Genomic DNA, 27774 nt, shown 5'->3' with positions numbered 1-27774 from the left:
GTCGAAGAGTTAATGATTTCGGCCAAGATTTTCCAAAGTGTGACCTGAGATGCCTTAAACGGACCTGATGCTCAGAGGGGTCATGCCCAGGCTTTCTGAAGATCAGGACCCTTCATACTGTCTCAAGTTGGGCACCAAAATACTGAGCATCAAAAGATTATTCACTTTTGAAAATCTTGGACTTGATCTGTTTTTCCCTTTGCACATAAAATCCATTTGATCACTCCCTGTCACCGGCATGGGAACAACTGCAAGAACCTGAGCTTTGCTTCTGAAGATTTCCACAGCTGTATCCTAAAGTAAGACCCCAGAAACAGCAGTTTGAGGGCTGTGCCTGGATGCATCCAATATATCCAGTTCTCAATATGTACCAGCTCCCAACACCAACACATCCATCTCCCAAGGACAAGTCAGCCTCCTAAGTCATTCCAAGTATGTGCTTTTTATTGCATCCATGATCTACATTTAAACCATATAATATTTATGTTTCTCAATATCTCTTTGGACAAAAAAACCACAATAAAATGTTTACATAATTTAATCAGACAAATTAATACACTGTGTGCTGCTTTCACTAAGATTGGGGGGGGGAGGGAGAAGGGGACAAATGAAAGTTGCAAGATCATACACAAATATGGGAGGGTGCATACTGGCCACTGGGACTCACAAAATCACAATACAGCAGCACTCAACAAAAGAAGAAAAAAATCAAGGAGGTAAGTTAAATGGCTAAAACACATGACCAAGTTCAAGTACACAGCAAGGTCTAGAGAATGGTTTGCCTTCAACCACGAGGCCAAAGGACATTCGCAGAGAAGGAGGTTGCTCCCAAACCCCTAGGGGTGTCTGAGTTGCTAGCCTTTGGCAGTAAACCTAGGCAGCTTTTGAAGCCTGCAAATGGCTTTGATTGTTTGCCTCACCCTGTCACGGGTGGGGAAAATATAGCAGCATGCTCCATGCACTTTGTTAAAATACGGGCGGAGCTCATTGACAGGGGAAGAGAATTCTCACTCAGTTATCAGTAAGCGTGTAGTGTGCAGGTGCTTTGCAGCCAAAGTTCGGTACATTGCTTTACCACAGTGCAAGAATGGAAACTGAGCCTGCCCTGGCAACACAAAGGGTCCTGCAGAACCCGGAGAACTCCGGAAAAAGAACACGGGTACCCACCCTTTCAAAGGAGGAGAGGGAAGATCATTTTTTTCAACCCTTAGTAGCTCATCAGGAAAGCAGGATTAGTTAGACTGGTTAATGCCAGTTCTGGCTTCAATACCCCTCCCCCCCCCCCCTGGCTTTTAATAAAAAGTAGGTTCTCAACTGACATTATGAATCCAAAGATGCTTGAGTGAGAAAATTTTAAAAAATCGTCAAAGCTTTATAAAACTGATTGTTGTGTGTGTATCTAGCTAGGAAAGGAACCCACCTCTGCCCAATGCCACTCACTGCCAGCTGCAGCGACTACTGCTGCTAGCCCCACTGGGTGAATGTCAAAGTGGGCTGTAGCCTCTCCATTACTGGGCTTTGCTGTCAGACAGTGACTGCCCTGCCTCGTGTTTCGAACCATCACAGAAAAGCTCGTTCTGGCTGAAACAACATTACAGGACATCATATCAGGCAGGACGGTGAAGTGACATCACAGGCTCAACAGCCAATCCCACTGGGTCATGTGATGACAGACACCTGTACAGGAAAGCATTCACCATCACAATGATATCACAAACACACTGCAATACACCTGCAGACTACACCACTGTAGGTTAGAAGTAGAACTTTTCTACAGAAAAGGTGCCATGTTGGGGTATTAATTTAATGCTGGACATAAGTGTTAGCTTCAAAATTCGTTGGACACGTCCTCCATGATAAACCAGTGAGAATGTACTTTAGCGTGCACAGAAACAGAAGCAAGGTATTCTAAAGGAGACTGACCATTCCACAAGACACCAGAATATTTAAGAGCAAAAAATGGATATTTTATTTTGCTAAACATGCAAATTCCAAGTGGGATGTTGAAGGTAGATGAACATTTCACTTTGTCCAGTGGGTTGAACAGAAGAACACAAATCCCAGTGTATTCTCCAGCTTGGTCACTTCTCCAGCCACTGAGCTCTGCACACGGTCCGTCTCCACTCAGGCGAGCACACTACTGAAAAACAGACCACAACCGCCACAAAGCATGTCTCTCTGCAGACACCAACACCCAGACACAGCATGCACACAGCAGACATATCTGCAAACTGCTACCTCTCAAGTTAAGTTCCCTGTCAGCTGCGCGGCCGCGCAGCAGGCTCTCAAAGGCTGCGCAGGTGGGGAGAGAAGCCCCTCTCTTGGCCCAGCCCAGCCCCGCCAGAGCTGCCGGGGAGAGGAGCCCTAGCTGGAGCTGCTGCGGTAAGAGAGGGTTGGGGGAAGTTCTCTCACCGCAGCTCTGGGGCAGCCTTCACCCAAACCCCTCATCTCCAGCCCCACCCCAGAGCCCACCACCCCCCCAGCACCCCAACCCTCTGCCCCAGCCCTGAGCCCCCTCCCACACTCTGAACCCCTTGGCCCCACCCCCACCACACACCTAACAAAATTCATTTCGCACATAGCCATAAAAAAAAATGAGAGGGAGCATTGCCCCAGAGCTTCCAGTGCATGCACCAGAGGGCAGGCCTCTGTGAAATGATGTTGCCAGTGAGGACCTGGCACAGGGACAGGGAAGGCTGACAAAGCAGGACACAGAGAGAAAAATTAAATAGAGCCAACAGCAAATGGCCCGATTCTGATGTCTCGGGGTTTAACTCCATTGGCTACAATGGGACTACTCCTGATTTAGTCCAGTTAGAGACAGCAGATCAGGCACAAGTTTAACGCCTCCCCCGGATATTCAAGAAGGCAGAGAATTCAAACATGCTTTGGGTCCCTAATAGCTTTGGAGAGTCACTGAGGAACAGAATGATACTGGAGTAGGAAGGGAACGTTCAAAATGGAATTTAAAAGAGCTATTACAGCCCCAGAACCCAAGACTGCTGTCAGATACTCTGCTGCAATTCCTCTGATGTCAGGGGAGTGGCATCTGGGTCATGGAACAGCTTTTAAAATATTACTAGTACTTACACCCCTTCTTCTCTTAGGAGTGCCAGGAACTTTCTCACACGATACTCAGGATCCATCTAGACACAAAACAAAGATGAAGGGGTGATCATTAGCAGCAGGCATGGATTTACCAAGGACAAGTCATGCCAAACCAGCTCGATTTCCTTCTTTGACAGGATAACTGATTTGGTGGAAAGAAGGAATGTGGCGGATATAATATACCTGGACTTCAGCAGGCTTTTGACACCGTCCCACATGATATTCTCATAAATAAGGTGGAGGAATGTGGGCTCAGTAGAACTGCCATTAAGTGGATACATAATTGGTTAAACAACTGCAAACACAGAGTAACTATTAATGGAAAGATGTCAGATTGGAGGGAGGACTCGCGTAGGGTTCCACAGGATTCGGTTCTGGGTCCAGTGTTGTTTAACATCTTTATTAATGACCTGGATGTTGGAATAAAGACCACGCCGATCAAAGCTGCAGATGACACAAAGCTGGGGAGGGGGCTACAGACACTTTGGAGGAAAGAGCTAAAATTCAGAGGGATCTTGATAAATTGGAGAACTGGGTTACAGACAACAATATGAAATTCAGCAAAGACAAATGTAAGGTGCTACACTTAGGGAAGAAAAACCAAACGCACAAATACAGACTGGGAGATAACTGGCTCGGCAGCAGCACAGCTGAAAAGGATCTGGGAGTTGTGGTGGATCACAGCCTTGACATGAGTCAGCAATGCAAAACTGTTGCAAAAAGAGCAAATATAATTTTGGGTTGCATTAACAGAGGCAGAGCATGCAAGTGACAGGAAGCGATAGTACCAATCTACTCAGCGCTGATTAGGCCTCATTTGAGTACTGTGTCCCATTTTGGTCACAAATGTATAGAAAGGATGTAGAGAAACCAGAAAGGATCCAGACGTGAGTGACAAAGATGATCAGAGGGATGGAATGCAGCCATACGAGCAAAGGCTGAAGGAATGGGGTATGTTTGCTTTGGAAAAGAGGAGATTTAGGGGGGTCATTATAGCGGTCTTCAAATTCTTGAAAGGCTGCCCTAAAAAGATGGAGAAAAGTTGTTTTCTCTTGCCACAGAAGGCAGGACAAGAGGCAATGGGTTCAAACTCCAGCATAGCAGATTTAGATTAAATCTCAGGAAAAACTTCCTCACTGTAAGAACAGTAGGACAATGGAACAATTTGCCTAGAGAAGTCGTGGAGTTTCCTTCACTTGAGGTTTTCAAAAGGAGGCTGGAGCCATCTGTCGTGGATGTTTTAGAGGCAACAAATCCTGAATCTTGGCAGGGGGTTAGACTAGATGACCTTTGCGGTCCCTTCCAACCCTATGGTTCTATGAAAGAAGTCCCATAGGAAACAGGAGAGGCACTCTCCAGGCAATCATAACAGGGAAATGAACAGAACTAAGACACTCAGCAGTCTCAGCCATGAAGACTGAACACAGCTTGGGACTGAGAAATGAAGGCTAGACTACTGATTTATGAAGTCAGGGGAAAGGCTTTGTTTCTTTCATCCCACCCAAGTAGGAGGAGTTGGAGTTATAACTATTTGGAAATCGGAGATTGCAGTTTCCTAATGTTTTATTTACATTTTATTGCCTCTCACCCAGTTTGAATATAAGCTCCATATTCAGTTGTTTATTCTGTAGTCTTCAGGGAGGTTGGTGAAGTATGGTGGGCTAGTACTGGAAATACTCCACATGGACAGACCAAAGTTTACAAATGCTGTAATTTTGGAACCAGGGAACCAAATATTCTATTCGAAGGGAGCACTCAGACCCACCCTTACCAAAATAAACACAAAAGGAGGGCTAGCTGCAACATTCTCACTGGCCTCCTGACCGACACTTGGATAGATACAGGATAATATTCAATCTGAATTCAATCTTGGCTTAGAGGAAGAGACTGAAGCAGTTCAATCTATTGGGTTTATCCAAGAGAAGGTGAAGAGGTACCTGAATGGGGAGATTTCAGTCCTAGAGCTCTAGCAGACACAGGCATAACTAGATCCAGTGACTGGAACCTGAAGCTGGACAAATTCAAACTAGAATTAAGGTGAACATTTTTAACAGTGAGGTTTCAGAGTGGTAACCTTGTTAGTGTGTATCAGCAAAAAGAACAGGAGTCCTTGTGGCACCTTAGAGACTAACACATTTATTTGAGCATAAGCTTTCGTGGGCTAAAACCCACTTCATCGGATGCATGCAGTGGAAGATACTGTAGGAAGATTTATATATATATATATATATATATATTATATATACACACACACACACACACACGACATGAAAAAATGGGAATAAAATACCTAGGCAAGTGGTGGATTCACCATCACCTGGAGTCTTTAAGGCAGCATTAGAGTCTGTCTAAAAGACACATTCAAGCTCACCCAGAAGGTCTGGACTTGAAGGGTCACTTCACGTAGTGAAATTCCAGGACTTTGGCCATGTAGGAAGCTAGACCAGAGCAGCACAATGGTCCCTCAAGATCTCTGAATATGAACTTTCTCTTATCAGTTGCGAACATGTGAATTTTTTCCTGTATCTATGGCAACAAAGTGCAGCTGAGACTTGTGTGAAAACCGATGACTTTTTGCAATACAGAGATATCAAGTGTGTGGGAGACTGAATATAAAGGAGCTATGCAGAATTCAAATTACTTTAATTAATTAATGGCCGTGGATCACATTGCTACCAACCAAATGCATACCCAACATCTGTATAAGCCGCAATTTGCTCATTAGCTACCTCTCTATTTAATGTATTCAAGATGACTTGAACCTAAGTTAAAATGCTGCCTACTTTCCCTCAGGTTGATCTGTCAGAGATTCAAATCGTCTACGAAATGACCAACTTGTTAAACAAAATCACTTTAAATGCTTGAACATGCACTTGGATTGTAAGCGACAACATTCTTCTGAAACATTTCAGGACAGCAGCCTGTTTCCAAGGGGGAAAACACCCTACCCCCTAGCGACACCGCTCACCACGTTCGTATGTAGCTGTGGGGAAAATCCAGTGCAATTTGATTCCCAGTGCCCCATTTCAGAACTGCCCTTACTCTGCACATTTTTAATCCTGGAGTTTTAAAAGCACCAATGTTCAAGGTCACAATCTAACCGAAGTCATTTCCCTGTCTCAGAAGAAAGGTAGAGAGGCATCTCTTGTCAAGATTTTAAGTAAAATTGGCTGTAACTGTACCCTGGCAGGTCTGAGCCCATTAAACACATTTAATGCGTGTGAGCAATGACTTACTGACTTGCCTGTAGGTATGGAATTAAAAGTCAAGGGAAAGAGAGGAAAAAGTAATCTAGATAAATGACTTTATTCCCTCAGGTGACATCTAGTTAGAGCAGATCCTCAGTGCTGTGCAAGTTTTAACAGAATTGTGAATAGTGAACAGAGGGGATACATGACTCGTATGCTGCTAAAATATAGGCTTCTTCACTTATGCTCAGCATCTCATAGGAAGATCTAAAGACAGCACATTCAGCTGCACCAAATCCATGTGATGAAAAAAAGGGGGAATGGGAGGGAAGGGTTCAAATGTAGAAGGGCTCTGAAATGTCAGCCCCTGAGGATTAGGTCCAAATGCTACACACACACTTTTTTAGCTCACAGACACAATGGAGTATGTGCCTGATGGCTAGCTTGCAGGCACAAGAGATGCAACAGTGGGGGGCTAAGAGCTACATATTTCTACCCTAGGCAATTCTTTTCTTTAAAGTGCTGAAAGTGGAAAATGAAGAGAACAGCTGGACAGCTTGACAGATTTATCTTCTTTCAGGGAAAGAGCCGCTGCACCTGCACAGGAAACTTTTTCATAACAAAATCCTCAATTATCACTATCTGCAATCTCAACTTATCACTTGTGCTTGAGAAGGCAATTCATTAAAGGTAAGTCAGCCCGGATCCTCTGGGCTGCAGACATTTCTCTGAAGACTAACTTGATACAGCTCCTGGGCCCTCTATTTTTTATAGATCTCTCAGTGGACTGAGACATGGCGCTCACTCTACTGATTGGAGCTGAAAACTGCTGTAGGGAAATCTGCAAGTAACACTGTTGCCGTTATGGAAATGTACCATGTTCAAACCATAACAGACACAATGCAGGGCTCCCAATTTCACAGAGGCAAGGGTCTGTGGGCCAAAAGGTGCTTTCAAGAATGTTCTAGTCTCTCTCAGACACCCCTGAAGCAAAAAGCCTCTTACTTGTAATGACATCTCGATCAACATCAGCAGCTTCTTGATTCCGATCCACACTTTCTTCCCTTTGACGTGCTGTGCAATGGTGCTGCGCTCGTTATCTTTGAAGTTACCAAGCAGCTGGAAAGAAACCCAGAAGACAGCCAGCCACACTGGTGAGTGCAGAATTAGAAAACAGCCCTTAGCTTCGTCTCGGAAACAGTTAAGAGCAACTGCCTGGAGATGCTATAGGAACAGTCATACTAGGATACTTTTATGGCATAGCTCTTATCAACAGCATCATACAGAGCCAGCCTTTCATTGATTTACTTCCTGAATCTTCTATCCTAGGCTAGTCTTCCCCGTATGACAGAGTCTATAAGGAACATAGTGATGTGTGCTAGAGCAACCTTGCAAAACTGTTGTAGAAATGACCAGACAGAAACTACCCTTCATGGTGATGATAATAATGAAAATACTAACAGTATTTTATTTGCCCTTGTGGAGTAGCATTTTGCAAGGCTGTACTAACAGTCTGATAAGTATTTACATCATCTGCTACAAACTCCACAGTTGTGAGGAGCAGAAACCAGCCATGGGCTTGATTCTGTGGGAGGCCAAGCATCTCTGGATGTGCTCAGCTTCCTCAGCCCCCACTAGACAACTCAATGGGAAGTCAGTGCCTCGCAGGATTGGGCCCCATGAATTCAAATTTCAAATGTTTTGAGGACAACTCTGCTCTCTCTCTTCTATGCCCTCGGAACCGTTTCCAGCCAGCAGAAAAATGAAGTCACTTCCTCTCTGTATTTTTTCTCTCTCTGTATCTGCCTCCCTCTCTCTTCTGCTTTCCTTGCTATAGGGAACATTACATTCAATGACACCTGATAACTGGTGTTGGGCCAATAGAGCAAAGCAGGTCAGTGTTTCAAAATGGAGCTCTATTGCACTTTCCCCACAGACGTCTTTTGACTCCATTAATTAAGTGCTCTATTGCATGGATATTATTCACATTAACAGAGTAACTCGGGTGGTCTTTCAGCCGCCTTGACATTCAGGGGGTCTCCTTACCTCCAAGGCCTCCATCAGCTGCTCTCCTGTCGCAATACTGGGTACATGAATGGTGGTGCTGAAAGCATCTAGCATTTCCATTTCCTGCAGGACATCTTTACGGCTGGTGGTTCCAATGATTAAAAGCTTGCGACCCTGCCCATATAAGAAGGGATAAATGTCAAGAAAAAAGGAAAGCACAGGCATCACTCTTGGGCAGATTAGGTTAACTGTAAGGAAAACAAAGGGGGGGAATGGTGAGAAATGCTGCATAAAGCCCTACAACATATCTCTAACAGATTGAAAAATGAGAGGCATCAGATTTAAAATATTGGTAGTCACCAGCACAAATCTTTAACAAGACAATATCTAAGTATAAGGATAAGGAAATCAGAATCCTTCCTGCCAATCAGAAGAGACCAAAAAAGCCAGCATATCGGATTTTTTCTAGGTAGGGGTCAGAGTTCTTAGAATCACAGAATATCAGGGTTGGAAGGGACCTCAGGAGGTCATCTAGTCCAACCCCCTGCTCAAACACTTAACACTCACTGAGCTGAATTAGGGCACTTACACCTCGCAGAGCTATAGTTTCTACCTGATGATGCTGTGGCTGTGATGACTGTTGTGAAACCTAGTACGAAAAGTTCCAGCCCCTTTCAGCATTTTTACCACTGGGTCAATGTAAAAAGGTCAGAAGCTGCCAGAGCTTCATATACAGAACTCCATTCCCCCCAGCTAATGTGGCTGGAGACAAGTCAACAAGACAGCACTTCATTGGATTATGTTCTGAAGTAGCGTTTTCCACAGCCAGGAAGGACAGACACCTAATCATTATTTTTTTAAGTCAACACAAAAGCTTAAATTCTGATGAAAATGATCTGAGTAGCAGAGTGGAGCCAGTCTGGCACAGCCGGGGCATCTCCTCACCCTACCACACATACTTCTTTTACTGTTTCAGACACAACACTATGATGAAGGCACCCTCCCTCCTCCCAGGACATAGCATGCTGGACTCCTGAATAAAGTAAATAAGTCTGAACGCTAGTAACGGTAGGTGCAGTTAACATACAGGGGAGGCTTCTGGCCCATATTTATGAATTCTCACTAACAGCTCCCAAGTTCACATGACTGGGTACACACAGTGAGTAGGAAAAAGATTTGGGGGGTTGTGGTGGATAATCAGCTGAACATGAGCTCCCAGTGTGCCCAGGTTACATCTACACAGAGCTAAAAGACGCACAGCATGCCCGCAGCTGGCCCAGGTCAACTGACTCAGGCTTGCAGGGTTCAGGCTGTGAGGCTAAAAATGGCTGTGTCAACACTCGGGCTTGGGCTGGAGCCCGAGCTCTGGGCCCTTCCATCCTTCAGGGTCCCGGATCTTGAACATGTACACAGCAATTTTTCAGCCCCAGAAACTGAGCTGACCCAGGCCAGCCGTGGGTTTTTAATCCCTGAGTAGATACCCACATACTCATTGTGGCCAGAGTTTATACAGTCCTGGGATGCATCAACAGCGGAATGTCAAGTAGGAGAAGACGGTTATTTTACCTCTCTATTTGGCACTGGAATATGGTGCCCAGTTCTGGTGCCCTCAATTCAAGAAGGATGTTGATAAATAGGAGAGGGTTCAGAAAACAGCCACGAGACTAATTACAGGATTGGAAACCTGCCTTACAGAGTTAGACTCATGGAGTTCAATCTATTTAGGGCCGAAGACCCTGGATCCCTGCAGGCACAAGCTGAGAAGGAGGCTGCAGTCCTTGCAGGGCAGAGCAGAGAGCCCCAGCCAGGGTCGCGAGGAGGAAGATCAGTCCCAGGCTGCGGAGGAGGCCACCCTGCTGCTGCTAAGTGACTCCATCCTTCTTCTCCCAGTCCTGGCCAGGGGTCTCTGCTCCGCCAGGCCAGAACCAGCCCCTTCAGCACCTCGTGCCTGAGTGTCTTGGGCCCCTCCCTGCACAGGGATACGTGCATAAGAGGAAAAGGTGTTACAAGCTTTGAAGAAATGTGTGATCTTGTTGCTCAGGAACATTTCCTGAGTATTTGTAGTGATGATGTAAAACAGTGTTTATGGGATAAAAAGGTGAAAACTGCTGAGGAAGTTGCTACTCTTGCTGATGAATTTGAACAAAGCTAAGCATCTATTAGAAATAAATCACAGGCAGAGGGGGTTTGTTTGGTGGGAAGAAGGGTTCCTGTTTTACCCCAGGAAGGAGGGTGGATGGGAGGCTGGGCGCTCACCTCCACAAGTCCTCGTCCCAAATCTCCTGTAAAAACAGAAGAGCCAGGAAGGTGCTATCACTGTAATTCCACTGAGAACCTGAGGAATAAATGCCCGTGCTGGGAGGGAACAGGCAGGAAGCAACTCATGGGAATGCTGCTACCCAGAGCACAGAGACACACCTCAGGCAATTGCCACTTATCATACAGGGTTTGTAAAAGTAGCCTCTGCACAGCCAGGCAGGAAGCACATAAAGGCTATGAAAATAATGGCAAGGAGCTCCTTGGGTGGAGGAATACAGGTGCAGACATTTCTGTGGTCAAGAGAAACATTGTTTGGGAGAAAGACATGCTGCCAGGACAGATGGCAGAGCTTTTGTTAGTAGGTCACAAAATCCTTGTGCCTTTGGCTAAAGTGCACATAGAAACTGAGGATTTGGAAGCTGAACTGACGTTGGCAGCAGTACATGATAACCCGTCACAATTATTACTGTGGAACGACTTTTTCAATGTAGCTTGGGCTGTCAAGGGATCTGGCAGCAGCAAGGAGGAATATGGTGCTGAAACCCCAGAAGGAAAGGGCCAAGTCCCAGGAACTGCTGGAGGAATGGGAGTGTGTCTCTTTAATTCCTCTGCAGCAGTGGAAAATGGTCTGCTACCAGGTGCAGGTGTGGTTGAGACCAGCTCCTGCTGCCTCGTGGTTAAAGGCAGCGTCTCCTCTGAGGGGCAGGGGAGCGTGTTGCCTGTCAGTGAGGAAACTGTCCAGGTTGCTGGCTGCCAGCAGGTTGCAGCTGAGCAAGGGGCAGACCTCACTCTAGGGTGCATAGGAAGATGTGTCCTAAAGGGAAGCCCAGAGGAGGGGGATGGGATCCTAGAGATCACTGAGGTGGGTGAGGGTTCCATGGACTCTGTAGCTGGAGGCAAACCCAACTCAGAGAGAGGGCAGGGTGTAGTGCCCGCCAGTGAAAGGACTGTTCGGCTGCTAGCTGTGAGCCCTTCACAGCTGGACAGCGGACAGATCCACTCTAGAGAGCACAGAGGTGTGTCTTAGAGGGTGGCCCAGAGGGAGAAGTTGAAAAGGAATTTGGGTAAGTACAGGAAAGTCTCCTCACTGATTACATGGGAGGGTGTGCCCAGGACAGATTTGTTGGGTCGGCGTTTGTGCTCCCAGGCACCCAACCTGTGGATCAGGTTTTAAGAGGGAACTGGGTAACTGACCTCCCAGAGGGGAGCAGATATACAACTGACCTCTTCGAGACAGAGAGAAAGGGGCAACAGAGGGTACCCCAATCCAGATCCCACTTTTGCAAAATGTTATTCCTGATGTACTAACTGTCTCTTTAATCCTACTAAAGACTTGAGTGTCAGTAAAAATGCTAATGACCCATCTGAGAAAGAGGATCCCAGACAAAACACTAAAGGGAAAGAAAGACCAGTACCTGAACACATACTATGGTTTAGGAAGGGGCTGCAAAACACAATGGGTATTGAACAAACCGGACTGTCTAAACAGAAGGCGTGGCATGATAAACATACTTGGAAACACCTCCCTGTCATGAAGTTGCTGGTACTGTTAAGTCTCATAATATGCAGTTTGTTGGTTATGACAAAGAATTTGGTACTTATGGTAAATCCTCAAAAAATGTGTAAAACGCATGATTTTTGGAAAAAACTTTTGAACATGCTAGAAGTGGTAACAGACGTCCTATAATACTGCTTCTCAGCTAGTACCTGTAAACAGGCTTAGAGCTTGTCACAGCAGGGAAATCATAACAAACCTGAACTGCTGCGTGGAAGGGGAAACTGAGGCACACCGCCTCATGGCATTGATGGCTAAATGCCAAAACAGCTACACTCTAAAAGATATTGATATCTGCATTATGGTAACAATGCCACACACCAGAATGTTTTCAGGCAACCTGGGAAAAGAAACACAGAACTTTGCAAAAACACATGTGGATGACACTCCAATGTTTGGTAACACTTGGAAGTTGTATAATCAAAATCTAAAGAAGGCATTAGGCACACTGCCTTCACGTTAGTCAGTGACTAACCCTCTGGCAGTAATCTAAGGGGTGACGTGTGACACCCCGGCACCCCAATATTCACCAGTGTCATGTAATGAGGATATGTTTTGTACAAAGTCTGTCTTGTGAAGTATAATTCTAAAAATCTTGATCTGCTAGACAGTAATATCTCATTGGATTGTATGTGCTATTGTTGTATGTGAAGTTATGAAGTTTGGCTATGTAGGTGTTACTGAAACATGTTGTGAGGTTGAAAACACCCACAAGCAGCCTTTTTGGTAAAACAGTAAAAAGGCCAAATAATGTTAATGGCTTATTGAGGAAATTCACACAAGCACCAGGATTACGCCAGGAACTGTGTACAATAGAAACCTCTCTGAGATAGCACTACACTATGGGAACTGTTTGATCCAGGTCACAGCAAACGAGCTTTCAAACAAGTGGGAACAAGATATAAAAGGAGGAAAATGACATCATTCTCCCCGTGACAACACTCCTGGAAATACCTGAGGAATAAAGACTGAACAGGGGGGAATTGACGGTCCCAGGCTAAAGGCGTTTCTAGCTGGTGTATGAAAACTTGGGAAACCCAAGCTGTAAAGCCAAGACAGCTTTTGCCTTAAGAATCTGCCAGCCTGTCACTCAGAGTGAGAAGTATGTTAAGATCAGTTTGTGGTTTTGTTTATTTACTAGATAATCTGCTTTGATCTGTTTGGAATCACTTAAAATCTATTCTTTTGTAGTTAATAAACTTATTTTATGTTTTAATCCAACCCAGTGTGCATTTGACTAAGGTGTCTGTGGAAATTCTCAGCTTGGTTACCGCAAGTGTGCATGGTCCTCTTCACATTGAGGGAGAGGTGGACCAGGTGTTAAACCCATACACTGGCCAGATTTGACCAGGGAAGGATGGTACTGCTCTGGGGTCCAAGGCTGGTGGTTAGGGAGCCTGCCTGTACCTGCAGCTTGGTGTGTCCCTAGCTGTGGGAATGCTGGTGAAAGTGCAGGCTGGGAGAGCTTTGCAACCTATCACAGCAGCACAGTGTGAGAGGGAGCCCAGGCTGGTGGGTGAGAGGGCTCAGTGGTATCCCAGCTCCAGGTGGCACCCTGGGGGAAACCCATCACACATTCCCCCTACTCCTGCTTGCTGCCAGATAAGCCATTCCAAAACTGTGTAGAATTTGTAGGAAGATATTAGTAACTTCAATGGGAACACAGCAGCTATGTATAATTGACATACTGCCTGCATCGTAATCATAGAAGATTAGGGTTGGAAGAGACCTCAGGTCGTTGTCTAGTCTAACCCCCTGCTCAAAGCCGGACCAACCCCAACTAAATCAGCCCAGCCAGGGCTTTGTCAAGCCAGGCCTTAAAATGATCCAACACAGAGAAAATGTCTGACCCTTTGGCATAATGCCATCCAGAGTGGGCAGAATTGTGGGAGATGCTGCTATCAGAAAGAAGTTTAACAACAGTAAGAAACTTTCCTTTTTGCAGCCCCACATCTCCGCAAATTCTGAGACATCTGGGAAGTAGAGAGTAGTGAACAGACAGTGGGAGGGTAAGGTAAGAAATCCAGCAATGAGATGGAAAAGGAGAAAAAGGGGGGGGGGACCCCCCCTTTTTGGGGTAAGAATTGTTCAAAGGGCAACATTATTTTTGCGCCACCACCAGCATATTTCTGCCAAAGGAGACCTCTGCTGATGCTAGTAAGTCCCGTTTGCAGTGTCTGATGAAGGTGTTGGCTGATGACCATGTGGATGCTCTTACTTGTTCCACACCCACAAGGCAGCTAGAGATCTCACAGCGTGTGCTTTGATACCTTCCAGAGCAAGGGTCTCTCACGCCTTGTAGGCGTCAGCAATATAGAGCCTAACCCACCTAGTGATGGACAATGGAAATGCTGAGTCCTTTACATCTAGGCTGGAAGGACTCAAACTGGGCACTGGATTTTCTTGTGGATGGAGGTAGAATTTCAACACTTTTTTGATATCCTCTCTGTCTGATGTTGCGGCTTCGGACAGAATGAAGGAAGGACGACTTCTTGGGAAGCATGGAAGGGAGAATTGCATAGATAATGCCACCAGCTCCGATACACATCTAGCAGATATGATAGCAACCAGAAAACAGGTTTTTATGTACAGGTAGAAGGCTGTCACTAAAGCCAGGGGCTAAAAGGAATGATCTATTAATGTCTTCAAAACACAGTGGAAGATCCCATTTTGGGAAGATTGGCCTGACCACCATCCTGGCCAGTCTGACAGCCCTGAGGAACCTGGAGATCTGGGGGTTCTCTCCCGGGGATCCTGCAGACCCTGCAAAAAGGATGCTGCTGAGAGCAGAAACTTGGCATGAAATGGTACTGGAGAACATGCAAAATGGCTGCAGTCCCCAGATTCCTGGATCCTCATCATGCTCTTGGCACCAGACACTGAATTGAGCTTCTCTGGATGCTAGCAAAGTCTTGATGACTTTGGAAGATAGACCCAGCATTACTAATGATTCCCTTTCAATAACCAGGCTGTTGGCTGAAGCCAGTCTGGATACGGATGGAAGAAGATACCCAGTCTCCATGGTAGCCATAGAGGAGGTTCCACTGTCAGGGCTATTAAATGGAAAATGAAGGTCTCCTTGGCCAACGGTAGTTATCAATATGACTTTCACCTGCTCCTTTTTTATTTTCTGAATCACTTCCCCCAGGAGAGGAAAAGTGGGAATGCATAAAGAAAGCCCTGTGGCCATCTGTGTGAAAGGGCATCTGTTGCCATGGATTCAGGAATTCTCTCTCTGATGGGAGTACCTTGGGCTCTTTGTGTTCTTGCAGTTTACAAACAAATCAGCTGAAGGGAGACAACGTCCTCAAGATTAGACCAAAGACCTGATTCAGGTACCACTGCAAAGTGTTGAGCTGGCATCTGCCTGAGCCAGTTCATCTTCTAGTTCAGCTCCCCTTTTATGTGGATCGCTCTGAGGGACAGGAGAGACTACGCTGACATTTCCATTACCTCCATCACTTCTGACTGTAGCTTTGGTCTCCTTGTCCCTACCTGGTTACTTATGTACATGTTTGTGGTTGTGTCGTCTGCCTGAAGCTGAATGTTGTTTCCCTCCAGGGAGCTGCTCTGAGTTCTAGAAGAGCTATGCTGTATCTCTTTTCCCTCAGGCTTCCTGGATGGTTTGAAAACCCAGATGAGCACCCCAGCCCTCCCCCTCAACTACTCCGACATCTGTTGGGAAAATAACACAGCAGGGCAGAAATTATCCAACAATTTCTTGGAATATATTGGAGACAATTTTTTATTTCAAAAGGTGGAGAAAGCTACTAGGGGAGAGGCTGTTCTAGATTTGATTTTGACAAATAGGGAGGATCTGGTTCAGAATTTAAAAGTGGAAGGCAGCTTGGGTGAAAGTGATCATGAAATGACAGTGTTCATGATTCTAAGGAATGGTAGGAGGGAGAACAGCAAAATAAAGAGAATGGATTTAAAGAAGGCAGACTTTAGCAAACTCAGGGAGTTGGTAGGTAAGATCCCATGGGAAGCAAGTCTAAGGGGAAAAACAATTGAAGACAGTGGCAGTTTTTCCAAAGAGACATTACTAAAGGCACAAGAGCAAACTATCCCACTGCATAGGAAAGATAGGAAGCGTGGCAAGAGACCACCTTGGCTTAACCAGGAGATCTTCATCTATCTTAAAAAAAAAAAAAAAAAAAAGAGTGACAACAAGTAGAAACTAGGTCAAATTACAAAGGATGAATAGAAACAAATAACACAAGTATGTAGGGACAAAATTAGAAAGGTCAAGGTACAAAATGAGATCAAACTAGCTAGAGACATAAAGGGTAACAAAAAAACATTCTACAAATACATTAAAAGTAAGAGGAAGACCAAGGACAGGGAGGTGTGTGTGTGTTGGGCGGGGGGGGGGGGGGAGGGGGGGAAGGGGGGAAAAAGGCGGAAGGTGGAAATAAAAACAGAAAAAAAAAATGTGGAAATGGCATAGGTGCTTACTGACTTCTTTGTTTCGGTTTTCACCAAGAAGGTTGGTGGTGACTGGACGTCTAACATAGTGAATACCAGTGAAAATGAGGTAGGATCAGAGGCTAAAATAGGGAAAGAACAAGTTAAAAATTACTTAAGACAAGTTAGATATCTTCAAGTCACCAGGGCCTGATGAAATGCGCAAGGAGAATATGCAAGGAGCTGACTGAGGAGATATCTGAGCCATTAGTGATTATCTCTGAAAAGTCATGGAGGACAGGAAAGATTCCAGAAGACTAGAAAAGGGCAAATATAGTGCCAATCTATAAAAGGGAAATAAGGACAACCCAGGGAATTACAGACCAGTCAGCTTAACTTCTGTACCCAGAAAAATAATGGAGCAAATAATTAAGCAATCAATTTGCAAACATCTAGAAGATAATAAGGTGATAAGTAACAGTCAGCATGGATTTGTCAAGAACAAATCGCGTCAAACCAACCTGATAGGTTCCTTTGACAGGGTAACAAGCCTTGTGGATAGGAGGGAAGTGGTAAACATTGTATATCTTGACTTTAGTAAATCTTTTGATACTGTCTCACATGACCTTCTCATAAACAAACTAGGGAAATGCAACCTAGATGGAGCTACTATAAGGTGGGTGCAAAACTGATTGGAAAACTGTTCCCAGAGAGTAATCATCAGTGGTTCAGTCATGCTGGAAGGGCATAACGAGTGGGGTCCTGCAAGAATCGGTTCTGGATTCGGTTCTGTTCAATATCTTCATCAGTGATTTAGATAATGGCATAGAGAGTACACTTATAAAGTTTGCAGACAATACCAAGTGGGGAGGGGTTGGAAATGCTTTGGAGGATAGGTTTAAAATTCAAAATGATCTGGACAAACTGGAGAAATGGTCTGAAGTAAATAGGATGAAATTCAATAAAGACAAATGCAAAGTATCCACTTAGGAGGAAACAATCAATTGCACACATACAAAATGGGTAATGACTGCCTAGGAAGGAGTACTGCGGAAAGGAATCTGGGGGACATAGTGGACCACAAGCTAAATATGAGTCAACAGTGTAACGCTGTTGCAAAAAAAGTGAACAGCATTCTGGGATGTGTAAGCAGGAGTGTTGTAAGCAAGACACAAGAAGTAATTTTTCCGCTCTACTCTGTGCTGATTAGGCCTCAACTGGAGTATTGTGTCCTGTTCTGGGCACCACATTTCAGGAAAGATGTGGACAAACTGGAGAAAGTGCAGCGAAGAGCAACAAAAATGATTAAAGGTCTAGAAAACATGAGCTATGAGGGAAGATGGAAAAAACTGAGTTTGTTTAGTCTGGAAAAGAGAAGACTGAGAGGGGACATAACAGTTTTCAAGTATATAAAAGGTTGTTACAAGGAGGAGGGAGAAGAATTGTTCTTAACCTCTGAGGATAGGACAAGAAGCAATGGACTTAAATTGCAACAAGGGAGGTTTAGGTTGGACATTAGGAAAAACTTCCTGTCAGAGTGGTTAAGCACTGGAATAAACTGCCTAGGGAGGTGGTGGAATCTCTATCATTGAAGATTTTTAAGAGCAGGTTAGACAAACACCTGTCAGGGATGGTCTTCATGCCATGAGTGCAGGGAACTGGATTAGATGACCTCTCGAGGTCCCTTCCAATCCTATGATTCTACTGTGCTAGGCCCTGTACAAACAAGGAACAGAAAGATGGCCACTGCCTCAAAAAGCTTACAATGGCTAACAGATAGCCAGTTGTGACTTCACATATTTATCTTCATAGACTGATTTAGTTTATGTAGGCACACATTCTGTTTTCTTCATTCTCCCTAATGCTTTTTGCACCCAACTGGAGTGACTTGTCTTCAGAGCAAGAGATTGTCTTTTATTGTTTTTGTGCAGCACTAAACACGGCTCTGATTCTGATCCAGGGGCTATCATAACTTAAAGAATTTTTAGCACAAACTGTTTCCACAACTGTAACCCTTTTTACCATATCCAGTCAGACTGATTCATTTATTTGAATGTATATAAACTTATTTCAACCAATGCAAACTATTTACTTTATGTTATTCATAATGCACAACTGGGTTACCTATATTACACGGCACTGTTTCTGCCTCGTGACTGGATGAACTTTTTTTTTTTTTTTAAACAAACAGGAAGAGGGAAATCCCATATTTTTAGGTGGCTGCATGATTCTATGCACCAATCCACATGCACAGGAGCATATGTAAGCCTCACATAGTCCATGAACATTCTTGTTAAGAAAAAAAATCACTTATATGAACATTCATGGAAAACTACTCAGTCATTAGGCCAGCAATGAAACAGCTAGTAGGTATGCAAACAACATTGCCAAACACAGGTCTATACTACCACTTACTTCGGTATAACTTATGTTACTCAGGCCACGTCTACACTACCTGCCGGATCGGCGGGTAGTAATTGATCTATCGGGGATTGATTTATCGCGTCTCATCTAGACGCGATAAATCGATCCCTGAATCGACGCCCGTACTCCACCTCAGCAGGAGGAGTAAGCGGTGTCGACGGGGGAGCCGCGGCGGTTGACTTGCTGCCATGAGGTTGGCCAGGTAAGTCGAACTAAGATACTTCGACTTCAGCTACGCGAATAGCGTAGCTGAAGTTGCATATCTTAGATCGATCCCCTCCCCCAGTCTAGACTAGCCCTCAGGAGTGTGAATAAGCCACACCCCTGAGTGACATAAGTTACATTGACCTAAGCACCAATATGGACAGTGCTATGTCGGTGGGAGAGCTTCTCCTGTTGACATGGCTACCGCATCTTGTGGTGGTGGATTTATTATGCAGACAGGAGAGCGCTCTCCCATTGGCACAGGGCATCTTCGAGAGATGTAGCGCTTCTAGTGTAGGATCTAGGATCTCTTTCTCTGAAGTATTCACCCACCTCTAGTCATCAGGTTAAACAAAGCCTAATATTTAGAAGCTACTTACAAGGCATCAACATGCATGAAAGAGGCAAGGATATTCATTTGTGGGTAGGAGCAAGAGCAAGAGAAGAAAAAAAGGCATCTTCTTCACTTACTGTGACGTTGGGATAACAAGGAGTATCAGGGAGGGTCAGGAGAACAATCATGGTTTTTAGTAGCTATATACCTGCAGACTCAAAAGATCACGGGAGAGAAAAACTGGAAACCTGTACGGAGAGTGAACAACTCTGAAAAACCCTTGAGGGAATTTGCAGTTCCCAGGAGAACTAAAATGCTGGAAATTAGTGAGAAAGCTGAAGAGAGCAGGATGGTACAATGTACTGAATTAATCTGCAAGCTTTAGAAACATGGGGCTGGATTTCAGACACGATGAGCAACCACATCTCCCACTAGCTTCCACTGCAGTGGGGGGTGCTCATCACATCTAAGAAACCAGCCTATAGTGTGTACTACACATGGAGGAAAGTTGGTCATAAAGACTTAAGAATAGCAAAGCCTTTATGCTTAATTCTTTATGACTAATCTCCCAATATGTATTATAATTTCTATTATTTCAGACATGGCTGTTGTATACATTTCTGTATTTATTGTATCCCTTTGCATATTTCTCACCCTCTTCTCTCTCCATTTAATCTTTAAAACAGGAAAAACAAGACATGGCATAATATGAGAGCCAGAAATCACCAGATCTAGCTCACCAATGCAACCAAGGATATTAGGGTATCGAACACAAAGACGACTATTTAAACAGACACCAATTAATGGTGTGAACTTGTCAAACGAATAACTTCTTGGTGCAGTAGCGTACTGGGATCCAGGACTCATTCCAATGCCCCATGCAGCTATAAAGATAAACACACACTTTGATGTGACAACATAATAATGTTAAGTTTCAACTTTCCCCTCAGGAGTGAGACAATAGGAGGAGGATGCTGAAACTTTCATCCTTCCTCTGCCCACATTTTCTCTTTTTTCATCATTGCTGCTTTTGTCACAGCAAACATTTAGAGGCTGTAAGCTCTTTGGCCCTAAAATGCCCCAACACTCCTTTAGGTAATCTCCTCACCACTAATAAAGCAACTATTGTGAACTGCTTGCTTTCAAATGGTTCAAACCAAAAAATCTTTATTGCAACTTTTTCTCTTGCTTCATAAACTAGAGTTGCCAGTGGGTATAGCAATGTAAACTGGGAATAAGGACTCCGGGGCTCAATTCTGGGCTCTGCTGCCAATTTCCTGCGTAACCTTGGACAAGCACTTCACTTCTTGATGCCTTGGTTTATAAAATGGGGAACCCCAGCTGCACAGGAGGGTTAAGTTTGCGCAGGTTTTTCATCTTCTCTGTTGAAGAGATGAAAACAATGGTCATCTGAACACAAATCTGTGCTGAAGAGAGAGGACTTTCACATCCACGTGAAGAGGCTACTCACTCTGTGCAGTCACTATAGTTTTTCGAGATTTGTCCCCCTAGGAGTACTCCATTTCAGGTATGCATTAGCCTCTCAATCCTTTGATGGAAGGTTTTCTATTAGCAGTGTCTGTTCGGCCAACACATTCGTTCTCTACAACCTTGTGCTGCACACCAAGGGTACAGAGGGATGCCTGGGTGAACCACCCTCAGTTCCTTCTCTATCCAAACATCCAACAAAGAACAGTCTGAGAAGAGAGGAAGGAGGGAGGGTAGTGGAGCACCCACAGTGACACACATCTCAAAGAACTATAGTTATTGCACAGAGCATGTAACCTCCTTTTCTTCTTCAAGTAGTGTCACTATGGGTGTTCCACTTTAGGTAGCTTCCAAGCAATATCCTCACGGGGAGGAGGGAGCTTCGGAAATGAGTCCAGAACTGAAGACAGCCCCACTTTACCAAGTGCCACAGCCGATCAAGGCATAGTGTTTAGAAAGTATGCCCTGAGGCTCGGGGAGTGGCTCCACATATCTCAGACACTTGGTTTTTGCACAAAGCTGTGGAAGTTGCTTATGATCTGGTAGAATGTGCTATTATCCTTTTGGGGAGTGCAGGGGGTAGAGCAGACGCTGCATCCTATCAAGTGACAACACCCTCAGAGATCCACCTTGAGACTGGGATCTGGGCAGAGATTGTGGACCCCTTGGATCTATCTGCAATGGAGCCAACAGTCTAGGTGATTTTTGAAATTGCTTGGTCCTATCTAGATAAAAGGATAACGCCTAACAGAGAATAACAGACCCATAGGGTTAGACAGGACCACAAGGGTTGTCTAGTCTAACCCCCTGCCAAGATGCAGGATTTGTTGGGTCTAATCCATCCAAGACAGATGGCTCCAGCCTCCTTCTGAAAACCTCCAGGGAAGGATCTTCCACAACTTCCACAGGCAGTCTGCTCCATTGTCCTCCTGTTCTTACAGTGCGGAAATTTTTCCTGAGATTTAATCTAAATCTGCTCTGCTGGAGTGTGAACCCACTGCCTCTTGTCCTGCGAACCCACTGCCTCTTGTCCTGCCTTCTGTGGCAAGAGAGAACAATTTTTCATGACCCGTTTGTCCAGCTGTCTCTGGTTGACTAATAGGTCTTTCTGAGCCAGTCCTGGAAGTAGTGGAGGTGTCGTCCTGTATACTTGGTCAAGAAGGTGAGCTGTAAACAGTTCCTTATTGTAGTTCAGGGACTTCTTTGAATTGTCCCGATGAGATATGATAAATTTATGAATCTATCTGTGGGAAGGTAGGTCCTGGCTGCCAACAAATCCAAGTATGCCCTTATGAATGGTATTCTTTGTACAGGAGCTAACATGGATTTTTTTTTTTTTTTAAACATTCATCTGGAAACCTAATTCTGGGAAGGGAAAAAGGGCTGTCATAGAATCATAGAATATCAGGGTTGGAAGGGACCTCAGGAGATCATCTAGTCCAACCCCCTGCTCAAAGCAGGACCAATCCCTAGACAGATTTTTGCCCCAGATCGCTAAATGGCCCCCTCAAGGATTGAACTCATAACCCTGGGTTTAGCAGGCCAATGCTCAAACCACTGAGCTATCCATCCTCCCCTGTCTGGGAGGAAGTCAGTACTCCTTTGTAAGATCGGCTCCTGAGTAGCCAGTTGTTGAGATACGGGAAGGCTAAAATCGCTTCTTGCTGAAGGTAAGCAGCTACCTACTTCTAGGACTTTTGAGAACATGCTTGTGGCCGAAGGGAAGTAATTTGGTATTGAAAATGTTACTGGACCATGGTAAAATGTAGGTATTTCCTATGTATGGGATGTATCACTATATGAAAATAGCTGTTCCAGCGGTTGAGGGCCAAAAACCAATCTGTCTCTAAAGAAGGAATTACAGCTGCCAGAGTCACTATTCTGAACTTCTGAGGCTTTACGAATTTGTTCAGTAGTCTTAGATCGCCCTCCACACTCAGTCCTTCTTTGACACAAGGATACACTTTGAGTAAAATCCTTTCCCCTTGTGAGGAGGTGGGACTGGCTCTATTGCTCCTAAATGAAGGAGAAAGTGAACTTCTTCTCTCAGTATTGTTTGTTTGAGAGGTCCCTGAAGAGGGACAGGAAAGAGGAGTGGGAGGAACGTAAAGTAGATGGTGTAATCCAACTATATGACTTCTATGATCCACTTGTCATTGCAATGTGATGCCAAGCATGTTGAAAATGAGAAAGGTGATCTCCAAAGGTGGAGAGGTGGGCAAATGGTTGTGCTTGTGAACTAGAGGTGAGGAAGGAATCAAACCCTGAACCAACCAAACAAAATTGTTATTTTGATGATGACTGGGTACTCGCTAAAGGAGGGTGAGTAGCTCTCTTGCTCTGGAATTTCTGTCTCTTCCTAGTGGGTTCGGTGGGGATCTATGAAATCCAGAGAACTGGCCAGGAGGCAATCTCTGGGCAGTATGACACCTACTAAACCTCCGTTTGTTCGTAGGAATGTACATATCTAGAGATCTTAACATGGCCACAGAGTCCTTCAATGTGTGCATGGACTCATCCGTGGTCTCCAAGCAGAGGTTTCGACCCTCAAACGGAAGGTTCTCAACAGTCTAACTTCTCAAGAGTCTAACTTCTTTTGGTCTTTGTTCTGTGGGGTAGACCTAGAGTAATGCGATTTACCCCACTCCTTTACAGCATCCACCGCTAGGGAATTAGGCAAGGGGTGGGGAAACAAAATTTCTGAATCCTTGAGGGGAACATAATATTTCTTATCCACCTGTTTACAAGTTGGCAGGATAGTGGCAGGCATTTGTCACAGTGTCTTTGCTGGATCCGGGAGCACCTCGTGAATGGGTAGAACAACCTGGATGGGTGTTGCCAATTGTAGAATTCCAAGCAGCTTGTGTTTTGAGTCTTTGACCTCTTCAAGAGGTAACTGAAGGGTGTCAGCAACCCTCTTCACAAGGTCCCGGAATTGCCGAAAATCATTGGCCATAGATTATTGTGGAGGTATGACTGCTTTATCTGGAGATGAGAATGAAACCGGAGTTTGAGGAGCAGCCTCCTTATCTGTCCTAGACTCCTGTTCTTCAAAGATCTCCTTGTGCTAAAGGACTGGTTAGGGGGACTGTGCGACCTTATCCTCCCTATGTGACAGAGCCGGAGCCCTGGCAAATTGCTGTCAATACGCAGCCTCAGGGTCATAGAATCATAGAATATCAGGGTTGGAAGAGACCTCAGGAGGTCATCTAGTCCAACCCCCTTGCTCAAAGCAGGACCAATCCCCAATTTTTGCCCCAGATCCCTAAATGGCCCCCTCAAGGATTGAACTCAACCCTGGGTTTAGGGGGCCAATGCTCAAACCACTGAGCTATCCCTCCCCCCCACTGGGGTCCACTGGGTGGGGGGGGGGCATACAGGAGAGGGGGGAAAGCACCCAGGTTGATCCCAGCACCCCTGGCGTGAAAAAGGATCTCTCTCAAAGTACGGGTTCCCATACGTATAGGAGGAGACCTCTGCAGGGATATGGAAGAGACTGAATGTCACCTTCCTCCTCCTCAATGTTCTCCAATAGGGAGGGGGGCACCAGTGGAAAAGGATGGAGAGTGCTGTGGTATCAGGAAGCACTGGTAATCTGAAGACTGGGGTCTCGGTACTGAGAGTTGTTCGGTACCCATAAGTAGTGAAAACTCCGGCTCATCTAAGACTGACAAGTCCCTGGAGTACCACAATTCCTGGGGTACCAAGTGAGTCAGTACTAACACAATAGCTGAGGTAGATGGTGCTATCAATTTAGAGTGTGTCAATGCAGGGACTGAGGGCATCTGGCATTTTGATTTGCCCAGTACCAAGCATGCCGAGTGGGAAGGTACTGATGATAAGTCTGTGCTAGAGGGTGCCATTCTGGAGAAGTGCATATCCTTGGGCTCTCTATTCCTCTCAGACAGTACCGGGGGGCCAGCTGGAGCCGTGGTTCTCTGTAGTGCTCCAGGAGTTCCTGGTATCAGAGGAGGAATCCTTCATTTCTGCGGTGCTGAGCCAAGAGATCAAGGCTTTCGATACCACAGACTTAGCGGGAGATCAGGGTCTTTTATGAGCTGGTTTCTTTTGGTGGGAAACTGATCTCCTCTTCTTTGGAGCCTTCCCTTTCTTAGGGGAAATCTGTGTCAAGGTCAAAGGGCACTGGATCTGTCTGGAGACAAATGTACGGGGCGGGTCTCTCCTGAGCTAACTCAGAGGCTGGTCAAAGGGAGCATGCCATCATCAGAAATCTCAATTTCATCTCCTGGCTCTTTCATGCTCTAGATTTGAGAGCCAGGCAGAAGTTACACTTCTGGGAGAGGAGGGACTCTCCCAAGCAATGGAAGCATTTAGAGTGTCCGTCGCTAGCCAGGACAGCCTCTTGACAAGAGAGGCAGTGGTTTGAAGCGTGGCGAGCCAGGCAGGCCCACCCAGGCTCTCTGGAGAAGGGAAGGGAGAGGAAACAAATTCAATACTCTCACTACTTAACTAGCTAACTCTATAAAAACTAACACTGAACTGCTAACACTAATTCTAAGAAAGCTGAACAACAGCAGCTGAGGCACACACTCGGCAAACACTCTAGGGCTCTGTCTCACGCTGGGGCAGTTCGGAAGGAACTGAGGGTGGTTTGCCAGCGCAGCCCTATATACCCTCACTGCATGGCATGAGGTTGTATAGAGCACATGCATGGACTGAACAGCCTTGCACACCCTCCCGCACCCCAACCCCCTGCCCCAGCCCTGATCCCCCTCCTGCACCCTGAACCCTTCGGTCCCAGCCCAGAGAATCCTCCTGCACCCTGGACTCCTCATTTCTGGCCCCACCCTAGAGCCCGACCCCCACCTCCCACCCCAACCCCCTGAGCCAGCCTGGTGAAAATGAGCAAGTAAGGGAGGGTGGGGAGAGTGAGCAACAGAGGGGGGGATGGAGTGAGCAGGGGCGGGGCCTCAGAAGGGGCAGGGCAAGAGTGTTCAGTTTTGTGCTAGTAGAAAGTTGGCAACCCTAGAGCACCCATAGGGGGACACTACTCAAAGAAGAAGTTATTTTCCACTGCTAGCCATTTTCCTTCACTAATTTTCATACTTTAACAGATTAGGTTGCTACACAGATTGACGAAAGATTGGGAAATACATAAACTTGTAACTAACTGAGGAGCTAAGTTTTGCTTTTAGCCTTGTTACACAAGACTAAGACCGTATAAGGAAATTCATGGCCCAGGGCAAGCCCAGGTCTCAACTTGTAAGATGTGACCTTCAAAAACGCACAAAAAGCATTATCAGGCAATTACACTGTTCTTGTATATTTGTATGTTAATTGCCATCAACTTCTCAAGAAGTACCCCTAGCATGAGCTATCACGTCTTTGGATAGGTTATCTAGTAAGACATATTGGGCAATATAATGCAGAAGAGTAGCCAGCCACCCATGAATCTACGAAAAAGCCTAAAATAAAATGCCGTTTTTTAAAAGTAAAAAATAAATAAATACTGCTTCACTGACAGATAACGTTCACCTGATAACGACATACAGTTACTAGCAATAAAGTCACAGCATGGAAACATGCTGAGAATAGTATGCAGTAATAGCATGTCAACATATGAAAACGCACTACACTATTTTGCTGCTCCCTGATCCTCTCCTACACCGGCCAAAACCCACTAAAATCTTAGTATGCCGTGTTGCTATTCATATTATTTTATTTATTGTATCATTTTTCTAGAGAGCTCAGAGAGGAATTGTTTTATACATTTAAATAAATCAAGTCTGATCATTAGACCATACGGACTGAAAAATGACAACTGTCCAAGGGGGTGTTAATATGAAGTGAGATTAAATCCTCACTCCTGTTTGCAGAAAAGCAGCACGGGTGGAAGAATTAAAGCGAGAAAGATAAGCCACCAGTTAGGTGTTGATCCTTCATCTAAAGCACTTGTTTATAGGCCAAAAAGAATAAAAGAAACTAAGCAATGTCTAAGCCTTTTGCTACACAAAAGACAAGACTAACCCAATAATCCTTATCCCTTTTGTGACTCTCGGTCCGAACAAAACAGATTTTTAACAAAGGCTTGGAAGCTGTACAATGCCATTAATTCTAAAAAGGACATTTTAAAAAACCCCAATGAACCACAGAAAGTGATATTCAAATGACGCAGAGAGCCAACACTGCCCCAAGATGGCAAATTCAGAGTTAAGGCAGAAAGTGTGCCTCAAGTCATTCACGCAAGTCCAGCCGTCTACAGCCATGAAAACCTACCCAGGGTTCAAAACCTGCGACACTTGGGACATCACTTTGATTTGGGCTACGGACAGAATCTAAGCCTTCACGCTGACTTTCCTTGAGTTTTTGGGTCTTAGCTATTAGAACACTGTGTCTCGTGGACGTGGGGAAGAGAAGCACCATTTCTGAATGCCAACATACTGCTCTCAAAAAATGTTTAGGGTCAATTTACCAATATCACTGTTTAAAGCAAATACCAAGTCCTTGCTATTAGAATTCTGGAACCAATAGGAATCCTGGTAATGAATAAAGCTGCCCATTTTGCTGAAAATATCTTATTTTAATCCACTGATAATATCTTACAGAAAGATTTTTATCCATAGATCTAAAAGCACTTTAAAGGTATCATCCTCATTTTAAAGTTGAGAAAGCTGAGGAACACAGGAAATCAGCGGCAGAGGTGGAAATAGAATACAGGCATCCTGACAAGCAGTTCTGTGCTCCGACCTCCTGGACTACACTGTCTCAAGGGCTACAAAGCAAAATCCATGTAACATTACACTACTGAAGCCACACAAAATTTCAACAAAAAATGTTTT

At 45.0% G+C, this 27774-nt stretch overlaps 1 protein-coding gene across 2 annotated transcripts in view; it reads right to left on the bottom strand.

Annotated features, from left to right (window-relative positions):
* Positions 1 to 422: 422 nt before the first annotated feature.
* The window catches only part of NSF (N-ethylmaleimide sensitive factor, vesicle fusing ATPase), a 159709-nt gene continuing 132357 nt past the window's right edge, over positions 423 to 27774 (bottom strand). Inside the window, exons 18-21 of one of the 2 annotated variants that reach the window (XM_034755726.1) lie at positions 8343 to 8477; positions 7302 to 7415; positions 3091 to 3146; positions 423 to 2140 (exon numbers count right to left, since the gene is read on the bottom strand). In XM_034755726.1, the coding sequence (XP_034611617.1) occupies positions 2125 to 2140; positions 3091 to 3146; positions 7302 to 7415; positions 8343 to 8477 (321 nt within the window). In that variant the 3' untranslated portion in view covers positions 423 to 2124. The remainder of the gene's footprint in view (positions 2141 to 3090; positions 3147 to 7301; positions 7416 to 8342; positions 8478 to 27774) is intronic. The other variant, XM_034755727.1, reaches the window with a different exon arrangement.

Source organism: Trachemys scripta, chromosome 23, assembly GCF_013100865.1.
Source record: "Trachemys scripta elegans isolate TJP31775 chromosome 23, CAS_Tse_1.0, whole genome shotgun sequence".
NCBI classification, from domain to species: Eukaryota; Metazoa; Chordata; order Testudines; family Emydidae; genus Trachemys; species Trachemys scripta.
The sequence above is the reverse complement of the archived record's forward strand: the minus strand, read 5'-3'. Positions and strand labels throughout refer to the sequence as shown.